Below are 14,077 nucleotides of genomic sequence, written 5' to 3'. Positions count from 1 at the left end.
GGTCATTTGCTCCTGAACCTGAATATTTTGCACAATGTAAATTGACAAGCAAAAGATCAAAACTATGACACATCTGGATACAGGCAAGAGCATTGAAGTTTATTATTGCAGATTTTCCATGCAGCCATCAGTTCTAATATTATGAGCTTGAAAGCATAAACCGTCCACTGTTCTATCAGTTTTATTATGGCAATAACAAAATTTATAGTAGGAAAAAAAAGAATAAAATATAAAATGAACAAAAATATAAAGGAGACTCGGTCACCGACGAACTTCTCAAGTGATCCTTCCACCGTCGTCGTGTTTCCTTCGCACATCTGCAGCTTATTAGCTCACTTTACATTAATGATTCTCCTCCTCGCTACTGCAAATCCAAACTGTACTGAGTGTATTCACAATGCCTGCGCTTGCAGTTCATTATGCTGCAGAAAATCGACAGAAAACAAACGTCTCTGTCATTATTTACTGTATCTTATCACTTCCGTTGTCTCATGAAATACAACCCTGGGTGTGAACATAGCCGTTGCATCTAAAAAGAAATTCATGATCCTCCTTCAACTTGTAACTTCAACGATCTCGGATTCACTGTCACTGTAATCTCCCCAACATTTGGTTGGTTTTTCCTCAACCACAGCAATATTGCAAGTTTCACTTGCCACAACAGTGTCAACAGCAGCAGCAGCAATTGGGACTATATCTGTAGTCTTTTCTTCAACTTCAGGATGATTGTTTTCATTGTCTACAGCTTGATCTTCTTGCGATTTCTGCTCAATTGGTGGTTTTTCATCAACTTCTGTAAATGACTTCTCAGTACTCGCTTCCGCCTCCGCTTCCACTGCAGCCTCATCTTTGTTTTCAACACCATTGTCACCATTTACAACTGTTGGTGATTCTACTGAACTGATTGGAGATACTGGAAACCCATTTTGAGTCACTGGAATACCATTTACTGATGCTGGATATCCATTTGGTGACACCGGAACACCATTTGGAGACATGGGGAAACCATTTGGAGAAGTCAAATAACCATTTGGAGATAGTGGATAGCCATTGGGAACCCAAGGTTGGCCAGGTACAAACTCAGCTGCATGGGGGTTCATTATTAAAGGAGGGCTGAACTGATTCCCATCTCCATTGTGTTCGCCATTGTGGAAGCCAGCTTTATTGCGTGGAACCCGATTTCCTGATCTGTTATAGCCACCAGATAGCCGGGGACCATATGGAACCCTCGCTGTTGCTGACTGATGAGGTGATCTACGGACAGGATTGACTGTAAGCATAGGAGGAATATTAACTGGTGGGGGCAGAATTCCTCCATGATCTTTAAATCCTGGAACTGGGACTGAGCCGAAGACTGGAATTGTGGATGGATTAAATGGAGGTGCAGCAGCAGAAAGTTTCTTGGTTGTCTCCTTTCCTGGTTCTGCTTCATCTTGTTTTTCACCTTCAGTTGGCTTTGGCTTAACACCCGAGTCAACATTATTTTCATCTCCATCTGCGACCTTTTCTTCAGAAATGGGGGCATCTTTATCAGGAGAAGTTTCTGAGCAACCATCTGGCCCCACTCCCAACACTTCACTTTTAGAAGTACTGGCCTTCAAACCCTGAGAGATATCAGGATTCTCAACTTCGAGAACTGCAACACTTCCAGTTTCTGCTTCAGTGTCTTTAACAGCATCACTCTTTAATTCTACTTTTTTACCTTCCACCTTGATATCTTTAGCAGCACTCTTCACAACCTCAAGGGGTTTTGATCCCACAAAGTCAACCTTTTTTCCTTGTTTTTCTTCTTCGTTGACCTTGCCTTTTGTTTCCTCCTTAGAAACCTGTAGATGTTTCTCTCCTTTGGGTTTATCAACTTTTTCTTCCTTTGCGTCCTTTACCATGGTCACCTCACCAGGAGAGGGATCTGTCACAGCTGCCTCCTGGCTAACCTGAGGATTTTGATCTTTGGGAAGATTTCCTTTTGGCAACTGTTCTGCCACTGCCTTCACAATTGTTCCAGGTGGAGCCAAAGCAACTTCTTTGTAGGAGAAAAGTTTTCCAGCTGCCTTAACACTGATCGGACTTGCAGCAGGAGCAGACTTAGCAACTTGATCAGTGGAAGCTGGGCTAGCAGGGGCTGACTTTGGGTTGGCTAATTTCTCTGCCCCACTAGTTGAGGTGCTAGAGTTATTCAACTTCGGACTGAAGCTTGCACTCTTAGCAAAATTCTTTGTAACAGGTGGAGCAGGTCCAGTTGAAGCAACAGGCTCATTTTGGGTTGTTCTTGGGGATGCGAAATTAGTGGACTTTCCACGGTATCTTGATGACTGGGGTACATTCATGAAGTTGGTATTTAGTTTTGCTAGGCTTGGCCTCCTTGAACTAGAAGACTTGCGAGCTGTAGGTGAGCGACCTTTAGGAACGGCTTCTTGCCATCCTTCATCAGAGGTGTCATCTTGTGCCACATCATCATTTTTTATCAGTACTGATTGATCAGAAAGGATTGAATCAGGTTTGTCATCTCTAGGTTCTGCAAACTGAGCTTCGGCTGTGTTTTCTTTATCACTTGAATTTTCTGCAATGGGAAAACTTGACGACAAAATTTCATCCTTCTGATATTCATCTGAGATTGTATCCCAGTTTTGGCCTGGTTTGCCTTTGATCTGTATGATGAAGAGAAATCAGATTATTTTGGCAATGAGAAAAAAAGTAAGATGAGAAGATAAAAGAAAACAAGGGTTAAGCTGGTAGCTTTTTGACCTTGGCACGAGCTTTCTTTTGGGCCTCTCTCGCTTTCATGTCTGCATCTGGCGTTATGTAATCCAAAAGGTCTGATACACTAATCCAAAAAAAGAAGATATTGAATGTAATTGTTAAATTCAATAAAAAAATTGAAAAAAATAAAAGAATCTTTCAGATAAAAGTCATCACATAGTTTGTTTGCCAAATTTAATTTGATTAATTTTGAAAAGGTTTGTGTAGGAGTAACTTCAATTCAACATTTCAACTCAAACATAAAAGTCTTTAATGGGTTTCTAATTACATCAACAATGATGATGGCAACAACACAGCCATCAGCAGCAGAAAGAAACGAACAGTATGGCCAAAAGAATACAGTAATGTCAAACACAATTGTTACCTCAAATGACCTTTGCTGGAGATTGAGGCATCTGGTTTTGGGGTACCATGGCGTGCAGCTTCTTGTTGCTCCAGAGCCTTGGACTCAAAGTACTCAAGCCATGCAGCAGCATCCTACAGAAATTTATTGCATACAGGTATGAGGAACAATGATCAGTACATAAATTGACAGTCAAGCATCAAATGTTAAATAAAATACTACCTGTGTTCGTAGATCCTCGGACCCTAGTTTGGCCTGCAGTATCTGTAGGGTAGTCTGTTCATGCTGAACACTTAAGGAGTATGCCTCCATCAAAGAGAGAGCAATTGCTATTGCATGATAACTGGCAGCAGTCTGAACAAGCGAGAATTATTGTTAAACATGCAAGAGCACAAGTCATCAATGACTGTTCCAAACAAGTATACACAGATATTGTCAGTCCTAAATTTAAGATGTTGGGCATATCAACGTAAGGAGCTAATGACTATCACCAAATCCATTTAAATATAAATACTCTTATAAAGTACTTAACATATATTAGTTCCCAAATCATCATTATTTTCAAATCATGGGTTGGTAGGTTGGGTAATTTAGGATCTTACAGAACCTCGGGCATTGAGCGTTTTGCTTTGATTTGGCTAATTGAATGCCTCAAAAGGAAACTTCAAATTTGAATGTAATGATGGTTAGTTAGGTCGGTGATAAGTTTCATAATAACAAACATACTATGGTCAATATAGTGAACCTTGACCCACAAACTTTACCCATTCTAGCTATACTATCAAATTCATTTTCCCAAATTTGCTTAGAGTTCCAAAGAGAGTCTATAATTCATTGAAGAAATCAGAGAGAGAGAGAGAGTTAACCTGTATATGATCAGCCCCAAGTAGTCTTTGGTTACATTTCAATGCCTCATGGAGATACCTAAGAGCAACATGGACGTTCCCCAAACCTTCTTCCATCATTGCTACATTGATGTAAGTGGCAGCAGTATTTGGATGAGAAGGCCCACATGTTAAGTGCAAGAGATACAGAGCACGATTGACGTACCTAGAATTAGGAAATGGGAATAATTATTCAACTTTTTTCATAATGATATCCCCTAGATGCAGCTCAAAATATGATTATAACTTAATTGTAACTAGTTTATATAAAGAAATTGTGTTCTGTACTTGTATATCTATGTTGTGCTACTTGCTTCCATAATATGCCCTCTAATTTTCGATATGTTTGCTACGTGGCATGATTTGCTTAACATAAGGATATAGCAGATCACAAATTTAGTTCTCTGCCATGTATTTCTCTTGATTCTCCTTGCTCAAGAGAATACTGCCATTTAAAATTTCATCATTCCTTTTGCATGTTGACAATTATTGGATTTTTAGATTTTTAAATCAAGTTAACATTTAAGCCTCTCCAAGGACACATGTCAGTAACCTCAAACAGCAAGGTTCACTTTTAACTACTATAGGAGTTATGGAAGCCTATGATTATATAATTTGGAGTTCTTCACGAAAGTATCAATGGGTTATCTTGATGCTATCTTTCCATGAAATAAAACAGATAAGATCCTTTTTGTAACTCTTCAAGCTTTATTAAAATTTTAATATAATTTTACTATCTTTTTTTTTTTTTTGTTACAACTTCCTTGCAGGTGATAAGAGACTGAAACTGTTGGAACTAAGAAAATGATCCATATTTTGAGTGCATATATATCGTCATATAGTAAGCCCACTGACCCGTTACAAAGTGATCATTTGATTGAATAGAGCATTATCCTTAAGATCTTTTTAGTTAGTGCAATAACATATCGCAAATTTTTTTTGAAGCTAAGAGAATGGGATTTGAAAGTACACTAGAAAAGATATGATCGTAACAAACAAAATAGCATGGAATAGCTTATTTTAGTTTCTAATATTAATGAACTAGGTACATCATGCATATAGTCAAATACCATAGTGTGGAAAGTTGTTCCTAATACTAGAAAGCAATGAAAACATGACAAGCATAGCCACCATAATATTAAGTCAGCTAGGAAAAAAAACATTATTGGTAACTATGGAAGCATACTTCAAAGCCAACTCTGTGTGCTGAAGTCGATAGTAAAAAACAGCTAGATCTCCATAACTTTTCATTGTATCAGGGTGATCAAGTCCAAGCTCTCTTTCATTAATATCCAATGCTTTTTGCTGATAAATGGTCGCCTAAACAAGGAAAACAAGGTCAGTACGTTAAATAAGTCTGAAGCTGACATTACCTTTCAAACAGTAATTACATGGGAGCATCCATCAAACATGTTCAAGTATTGAAGGCTATTCTTAAGATTAAGATAGATAAATTAATCTAGAAAAGAACAGTTAGCTTTAATTCTCAAATTTATTATTTTCTGTAAGTTTTACTTCACAGATCATAAGTACAAACAAGCATGTAAAGCTCATGCTTTAGAGTTAAAATGTACTCGGAATATGCTTGTATTTTTGGGTAAGTTAGCTTGGTGCATGCTTCGGATCTATATTTTATCATGTACCCCAAAACAAACAACAGATTACAAACCAATAGTTATAGAGCTCCATATTTTCCAGCAAACTTTGCCAAAACTCTGTAAAGCAAATGGAAACTGGCTACTTTGGTTTTAAGGGAAGTAAGTATGTTCTTAAAATATAATGCTGAGGAGTTTCCTTCCAATATCCTATCAACAGTTTAACATAAGGAAAGTCCATGACACATTATTATAATATACATAACATAAAGTCGGAAAATCTAAGATTTGAAGAATATAGTTAACTTTCTTTTCCTTTGTTTGACTTTGAGCATGTGTCTGTGTTTAATATATAGTAAACCTGTATCTAGGACCATTACTTATATCATAAAGGTGATGGTACAGAATAAATCAATGCCAAGAGTCAAGAACCAAGACCCATCTTGTATCTTTTTCACACAGATTTGAATAATTGTTTCTGATGGTAATATGGACTAGCAGTATCATTTTTAACAAATCAAGAAGTTGGAACTATATTTCAATCAATGTTTGTTATTTATATCATAATTCTAAAGACAAAAGCAAAAGAAAACCAAACATGTCAGGTAGGTTGGTGACTCTGTCAACATCTGTCACATATACATCATGAGTATATTTGTTAATTGAAATTTCATGTTATATAGACCCAAATAATAACTATAGCTATAAAATCAAGATGCAAAGTGTTTCAGTGAACCAGACAAGACACAACATATGCCAGCATACATCACTAGTCATTAATCCACTCATAGAAATATGCATCTACTTCAAGCATATACCTGATTAAAATCCCCTGTATGGTAGAGAACTACAGCCAAAAGACTATATGCTCCAGCTGTCATTCGATGATAAGGACCACAGACAGACACAAGTTTTGAGAGTGCCTTCAAAATTCCAGATGAAATAATAGCCAGTTAATTAAAAATTTATTTAAGAAAAGAACAAAAAAGTAAAAGACAAATAGAACAAAAAAATTAAGAAGTTGTTTTTCAATACCTTCGTGCCATAATTAACAGCATCCTCCAATTTGCCTTTGTCCAAGGAAGTTTTTGAAGACTCCAACAATGTACGCCCATCAGCAGAGGAACATGCAACATGCTGTGGGAAAGAGTCAACATTGTCAAAGTACTGCTAGAATCCTAAAGAGAATTGCAATTCCCAGTTTTTAACGTGAAAAATGGATTATATGTTACCTTATAAACGGGGACCATGCTAATGATATCTGACTTCCTAAAAGGTAATGCACTGTCCATATCATAGTCCCTAGGAACAAGCTCAAGTCCAACCTGACAAAAGATGAATCCATTTAAAGCTGGAGACAAAAAAACATTCACTTTGAGGGAAGATGGATAATAATGTGGGAATCTAATCCGAACCTTGTGGCACAGCCCACGGAGAATGGCAAACTTTCTCAGATCCTCAGAGCTTTCACATTTCCAATGCCAACCAAACCTCTTCAAAAGGAATGCTTCCACCCACGTCCATTTTAACTTATCATCTTTAGTAATATCCACATCAGGGTTTTCAAGTGATGGTGTTCCTAATAATAAATTTAAACATGATGCTATTGACGCAGCCAAGTCAGCAACATTATCAACTGCTGCTACAACAGCTTGCAATATGTGCTTGTAGGCTCGAACAACCATCTCATGTATACAGAGTGATTGAACATGAGGAAGCTTATCTGCAAGTTCAACCTACATTGATAAAGCAAAAAATAAGCTTCAACCGCTCAGTCTGGCTAAATATATAATTCTTCCGAAACATCTCAGCATGAGAGTTATCAGAACTTGTTGTGCCATTCATAAAGGTGACTAGATTGAGCAGAATTTCTATGGTGTCATATGTGTAAACATAGGAAGATAAGAGGAAAAACAACATAGAAGAACCAATTTTACCATGTAGAGAGCAATAAATAAAGGAAACTAAATTTGCAGAAACTTCAGTGACTCAAGTCCTTAAAAAACGAATTTCACACAGGAAGAAGAAATTATAGGTATTGAGAACTTTGAGACTTCAACCATGTCCCATCCAAAGTAATATTATTGATAAGTGATAACGATTAAAGTATTTAATTAAATGATAAAATTTACCCATTCCTATTAGCTAAGCTTTTAAGATAAGTGGTGTTTTAACAATGACAATATACTGAGGGTTTTAACTTTGACATTTACTTTGTTTGTTTTTGTTAGTTAGATCCAATAACAGTTGTTGATTTTTGTGTAGGTTTCATGGCAAACTGGAGTAGCATGTATCAGCGTAGGTGCAAATATGCAGTTGGAATATGAATAATAGTCAAATAGAAAAATGATTTCTACCCCAAATAAAAAAAGGGCAACCCAATCATCATGAAATGGTGGAAGTAGAATTAACAGAAATTTAAAATAAAACTAATAGTATAAAGCAATTACCACACGCCCTAGGGAACACATTTGCAAACCCCTGGTGTGCATAAAATCTGTCAACGTCCTTCCATCAACTGGCGAAAGTTCAAGGGACCCAAAATCTGCCACCTAATAAATTTGAAGTCACAACCATCAAATAAATTAAGTCAAATGCCTCAGGGTAGAAGAGCATTTTGATATTTCAAGAACTAACCAGCTTTGGAAGTGCAGTATCAGCATAGTAATTGTGAGCCATTTCAGTCAACTCCTCAGGCAGCTGCAAATATGAAGGCACCAGGCAACATATGAATTAGAAAGGCAACATGAGATGAAGCAACAAGAAAAACAGTATTTCACAAGCATGTATCAAGAAGAATGCTCAATACCGAAATCTTCAATTCTTGGAAATGAGTTTCAAAACCATATAGATCAAATTGGGCTAACTAATTATTCTCGGGTGAACGCAGCTGGCAAACCTTATGATGAAGACCGGTCTCTGATTCTTTAAGGCGTAAATATGCTGGTTCAGGAAGTAGCTTTTTCCACATCATTTCCTTCTCCTTATCTTGCTTCTCCAATTCCTGCTGACTAATGTTTTCTGATCTCTTGTTTATGTCAAGGTTGTTATTCATAGAAACTTCCTTCCCCAGTTCAGCTTTGCTGCTTTTGACATCTGTTTTCTTCTTTATCTCCTTTAGCAGTCCACCTTGCTTCCCAAGGCCCTTTACAGCTGGCTCAGGCTTAGTTTCTTCAGCTTTCTTAGACTCAGTTTTCCCTGAAGCTAGGCTTTGCAAATGTTGCACCCAACATGCTCCGAGCTCCCATCTGATAGACCTAGTCTGTTTAGTGGGCTCTTCCTGAAACTTCTGCAAACTTTCTTCTAATACTTTCCTAACCAAAGACCTAGCACCACGTAAACTTTCAATGTCTGCACTCTGTACTCGTTGACCTGTACTAGACGATTGAGGAGTGGATGGCTTGTGTAATAGCATTCTCAAGCTGCAAGGTAATTCATACACAAAAAGTACATCAATCAGTCATAATACCATCAAGGCTGCTGAATTCTTTACATTGAGTATATACTATATAGAATACATAGTTTATTTCTGGACAAAGTAAGAGGTGTCCAAAAAAAAAAAAAAAGCAGATGATTGATCCTGCACTTTGGTCCCATTAATTACACAAATGAATAACGAGCCCTAGATAGATTGACTGACCTGTTGACATTCAAGGCATTGGCACCTCCTTCAGGCTGGTCATCAATGTCAATGTCCTGGGGGATAGGATTACCCTCCCAGTTCACTTCAGCTGAAACTTTCACAACAGCCGTATAGCCACAATGTCTAACTACCACAACACTTAAAGTAGAAGTATCCTGCAAGACCAAAAGATGACCTCAGCAACAAATATAACATGTTTTGACAACTTAATTTATCTATTCTATTTACTCACATGAACAGTAGCACTCTCATCAGCAGTTATGCCTTTGAGTAAATTTCTCCGAGCAAGCTCTTCCTGTGACATTCCAAGAACATGACTCCCATCATTTTTGCAATCCAACTTCGTGCTTGCATCAGGTACATCTCTTGTCACCTTAATATTTAAATCTCCAACCCTTTCCTCATGCGAGGTTGAAATGGTAGGATTACTGTCAATAAGATGCTTGATTGCTGCAACAGCTTTAAAAACTGACACGTCGACGAATAAACTGTGAAGCAGAAAGGCTTTCCGGTCTCGAATTTGCCTTTCTTCTGCCGTTTTACAAGGCATGGCTGCCAGAATGGCAAACTCCTTTGCCCACTGTCTGTAGTCATATTTTCCATCTCTTCCTTGCCCACCGCCATTTCCTCCCCAGTTTTCATCTTCCATGGGAAGTGGCGGGAAAACAGATGTGTTATCAGCAACAACTGGGGGCACAACCCATGTATTTGCCCGAAAACCGTAAGGAAGATTGCCAAACTGAAACAAAACACATGTGAATGTAAAATCCCTGATTATCATCAATGTGTGAAAGTATACAACGAGATTTACATACTTTATTATGCTCTGTGAAAGCTTTCATAAGGCCTTTGTACGCCTGCAAGCAAAAGATAATCAGTTTGATGACTACTTTAGCTTTTAATTAAAAATGAATACTATAGACATACACGCAGAGAAAAACTAAACAAAAAGGCAGAATAAACAAGAACAGCAAGTATACTAGAGAATACACAGCAAAACAAATGGTAATTATCATTTTAAACTTACGGCGTCAAAAGCCCTGCTTATCTGCTGCAGCAAACCAACCAAAGAGTGACTGAGAAGAGGGTGTTTCCCAGTAGGGTAGAACCCCTTTCTGGAAGCAACAATTGTCGTCGGCTTCCCGCTGCAAACTCGAACCTTCACAGTTACCACGGCCAATGAGTTCAGTGGATCAAAAGTATCACTTCAAAGCTATAAAATTAAAAGAATGCAATGGGGTGGGGGGCCTCACATCAATTTGAAAGAAATCATCTTCTGTTTTATCTTCAAGGAAGGGACGAGTAGATCTTCGAATGTCTGCAAACCGAAACCGAAACACAATCAGCAAAGAAGCCTCATGTTGAACTGTGAAAAGGCAATCATGCTTTGCACTTCCGAGTTTTTACATTAAACCAAAAAAATCCCATCAAGATTTTCAAGTAAACGAAATCAACAGGAAAAAGAACCTCATTAGAAATGCCCGAAAATACTCGTACTTTACGAAAGAGTCGCAAACTAACATGACCACAGAGTTGTCAAGCATACGTATGAAATTTGACGTGCAGAGAGCCCAAATGATACCGCCACATATAGCCACGTAAATTTGTATAAAATTTGCAGTACCTCTGGCACTACGCTTAGTTCATCATACATGCACGAAGCTTAGGAACTTATCGTTCACTAACCACGCATGACGCATGCACACAAGAAAAACAACATAAATACCAAAACTCAAAGCTCAAAACCAAAAAAAAAAAAAAAAACTCAGAGTCCACAGAGGCATTTCCACAAACAGTTTATGTGCATGCAAACGAGAGAGCGAAGATAACTCACAATGCACCGGCGGCGTGAGATGCGAGAACGAGAAGAATTCGTAGAACTGGCCGAGCCTCGGCGGCGGGTACATCGACACGGCCGCGACATCGGCTCGCTCGGTCCCATCAGGCCCGCTCTTGTTAAGCACGGGGCCGCCAACTCGCTGGGCCCCGCTTGATTTCTTGTGGGTCGAATCTCCACCATTATCCGAGGTCAGGCTCGGAGAAGGCTCGGCCTCCGCTCTCCCGGGCTCTTTGGGCTCGGCTGCTCGGCCCGCTGCCTTGGGCGACGAGGACGATGGCCCAAACGAGTTGGTGCAGGCCACAATGTCGAGGAGTCGCCTGATGTGAGCGATCGCAAGATCTTCTGTATACTCCTCTGCATAAAAAACACACAAAAGGGCCCACAAAAAAAATTTAAATGTAAATTATTGTTTATAAATAATTTATAAATTATTATTTTATCATATATACTATTAAATTCAATAAAATAAAATATTTATTATAAAATAGATTATCTTTATTCCAAGAAATATGGACCGTTGATCACCTTCGACGATGGAGAGGTGGCAGGGTTTGAGGGAGAGGATGTCCACCGAATCTTTCAGCCGCGGTCCTTTGACCTGCTCAATAGCAAAATGAGATGAAGTTAACCGTTTTTTGACATTATTTTCGTTATATCTAAAAAGAATTTATCTTATAAATCTAAATTTATGAAAAATAATTAATTTAGCAATCATATTTCGATCAAAAAAATTGCATATGTGGACCTTATAAAAATAAATAAATAAATTGGGGTCCACCAATACATGCTAGCAAGTACAAAGAAGGGAAACAAAGAGTACCTCATGTGATAAGGAGAAGTTGGTCAAATGACACGTCTCGACATGGACTCCCAACAGCTTTCTCACATCTAAAATCCTGTCAGTGGAGATTCCCTGCATGTCCCTCAAATTTAAATACACAAAAAGAAATAAAATAAAATGGGATAAAATTCTAAAAATAGAAAGAAAGAAAATGTTGGGCGGTCTTAGCCTCTCTCAATTTCAAAAGCTAATTAAAAAGGTGAAGTTTTCTCTCACACTTATAAACAAACTATCAACCCATTCTACAACCGATGTGGAATAACTCTAACAATCTCCCTCTCACATATCAGACCTTGGGTCGGAACAGCGACAACTCGTTTCTTCCGTAGACTATTTGGTCGACACTTATTGGTAAACCTGAGCTCTGATACTAGTATTGGGTGGTCTTGGGCCTATCTCAACCTCAAAAGCTAGCTCAAAATGTGAGATTTTTCCTCATACTTATAAACTCACTACCAGCCCATTTCACAACTGATGTTGGATAACTCCAACAGAAAAACATATAAGAGTTTGGAATTGAGGTTCAAGAGATAGCTCAATTGGTTGAGAATCACATCTCATAAAGCAGGAATTACTAGTTCGAATCTTCTTACCCCTTTTATGCGGACATGTCAAAAAAAGAGATTGAAACTAGAGATAGGGAAGAGAGAAGACTTTCAAAAAAGTCAAGAATTAGCGGCCATTTTGTTAAACTGTGAAGGCAAAAATTAACACTTGTGTGAACCTTAAAAGCTGCAGAATCTTATCTTTCACCTTAGCTGATATTAAGGAGTGTAATGCACATAGAGCAACAAATAGACAGAAAGGATTCAATACATTAGCATTATATATACAAACCTTGAGGGTCACTTGGGAGTCTTCTGGTGTTTCAACTGTAATCTCAATTACATTGGGCAAAACTGCAGACAATTATGAAAGTTTGATTAGAAACAATAAGGTAGAAGAGCAGCCAAATTGAAGAAGAGCCCAGAAACTGCAACAGTTTTGGCTCAATTTGAGCTCAACTTATCTTATCTTTTCCCAAAAAGACTGAAAAATATATATATAGAGACAGAGAGACAGAGAGAGAGAGGGTGACCTTTCTCTTCCTTCTTCTTCTTCTCTCCCTTGGCTTTATGGGGCTTCGTCTTGCCAGTTTTGGGAGCCATTGCAAATCAAAACTGTTGAATTAGTATTAAAACTTGTCTGCCTCAATTGGTTTTAGACTGAATTTGCAGAATAAACAAGTTCCGCGGCATGCACAGTGCACCCTTTATAATAATCTCTCCATCCAAAAAGTCAGAACTTTTTTCTTTCTTTAAACTAACAAAACCATGAGACAGAGTGGAGAGCTCAATCTCAACAAGAACTCCACAACACTATATATCAAAGAGGTTATAGCTAGGAATGTCACTATAATGGAATCAATGGAGGATTGGAGCAGAGATTTGGAAAACAAAAAAAGGGAGGGAATTGAATCGAAGAGATAATAGTGTGGTGTTGTTGAGGATATTAACGAGTTGCTGGGGACAGAAAGTGAGGGAGATATAAGAGAGATACATCGAGAGAGAGAGAGAGGTGTGTGTGGTGGATAGGATAAGGTAGGCTAAGGCCTCCTCCCCTTAAGCAAACGCAGAGAGAGAGAGAGCATGTAAGGCTGGCGATTTGGGGCCTCTCATTTTTCTCCTCTCTCTCAATCTTTTCTCTGGATATGTAGGTTTGTCATTGGAAAGTAGACGCAGCTGATCAGAGGGTTATCTCATCTCCTTGCTACGTTGGACCCGGCCACTTATGATTTGTAGTGGGACCTATAGACGCCTGCCACGTATTTTCAATTGGTAATTTTTTCATCAAGACTGTCAATTGTGGTTGCTTGTTCGGGAATCTGCCACGTATGAAATAAGAAATTAATGGATTACCATTTAGAGATATAACCATTTAATTAATATGGCTGGCATATATAGTTTTATACTCATGCATCGATATAATCTGAATCCGACATATAAACACAAATTGCTACCCCTAGTTCAGATAGAATTTTCCTATAAATTGAATTTAAAAAATTTCTTTTAATTTAGTCTATAAAAAATTAATATCATGAATCATTTGAACATGTAAGAAGCAGCATAATTAGTTATATTGATCTAACGTTTATACTAGGTGAATACTCCTCATATATGAAAATCCAAAAA

At 38.0% G+C, this 14,077-nt stretch overlaps 1 protein-coding gene across 1 annotated transcript; it reads right to left on the bottom strand.

Moving 5' to 3' along the window:
* Positions 1–78: 78 nt before the first annotated feature.
* Positions 79–13,491, bottom strand: LOC132183715 (Tetratricopeptide repeat (TPR)-like superfamily protein). Its single transcript, XM_059597113.2, has 23 exons — positions 12,985–13,491; positions 12,744–12,805; positions 11,886–11,978; positions 11,591–11,663; positions 11,060–11,419; positions 10,479–10,543; positions 10,253–10,384; positions 10,041–10,082; positions 9,458–9,964; positions 9,223–9,380; positions 8,482–9,004; positions 8,220–8,282; positions 8,033–8,134; positions 6,998–7,318; positions 6,815–6,907; positions 6,618–6,719; positions 6,401–6,505; positions 5,174–5,307; positions 3,970–4,153; positions 3,326–3,457; positions 3,125–3,237; positions 2,746–2,824; positions 79–2,648 (listed from the first exon to the last, which is right to left on the bottom strand). The coding sequence occupies exons 1-23, from the start codon at positions 13,052–13,054 to the stop codon at positions 555–557; spliced, it is 5,607 nt and encodes a 1,868-aa protein (XP_059453096.2). The 5' UTR covers positions 13,055–13,491; the 3' UTR covers positions 79–554.
* Positions 13,492–14,077: the final 586 nt, after the last annotated feature.

The sequence above is a fragment of the Corylus avellana genome, chromosome 7 (genome assembly GCF_965113065.1).
Source record: "Corylus avellana chromosome 7, dhCorAvel1.hap1.2, whole genome shotgun sequence".
Lineage (NCBI taxonomy): Eukaryota > Viridiplantae > Streptophyta > Magnoliopsida > Fagales > Betulaceae > Corylus > Corylus avellana.
Note: the sequence above shows the minus strand (reverse complement) of the source record. Positions and strands in the feature narration are given on the sequence as shown.

Bases quoted from the DNA above. Each gene is read 5' to 3' on its own strand.
- LOC132183715 (XM_059597113.2), bottom strand. From the start codon at position 13,054: ATGGCTCCCAAAACTGGCAAGACGAAGCCCCATAAAGCCAAGGGAGAG. The intron at 8,135-8,219 runs GTTAGTTCTTGA...CAAATTTATTAG, and splicing joins ATACTGCACTTCCAAAGCTG to GTGGCAGATTTTGGGTCCCT. The intron at 4,154-5,173 runs GTATGCTTCCAT...TCCTAATTCTAG, and splicing joins CACACAGAGTTGGCTTTGAA to GTACGTCAATCGTGCTCTGT.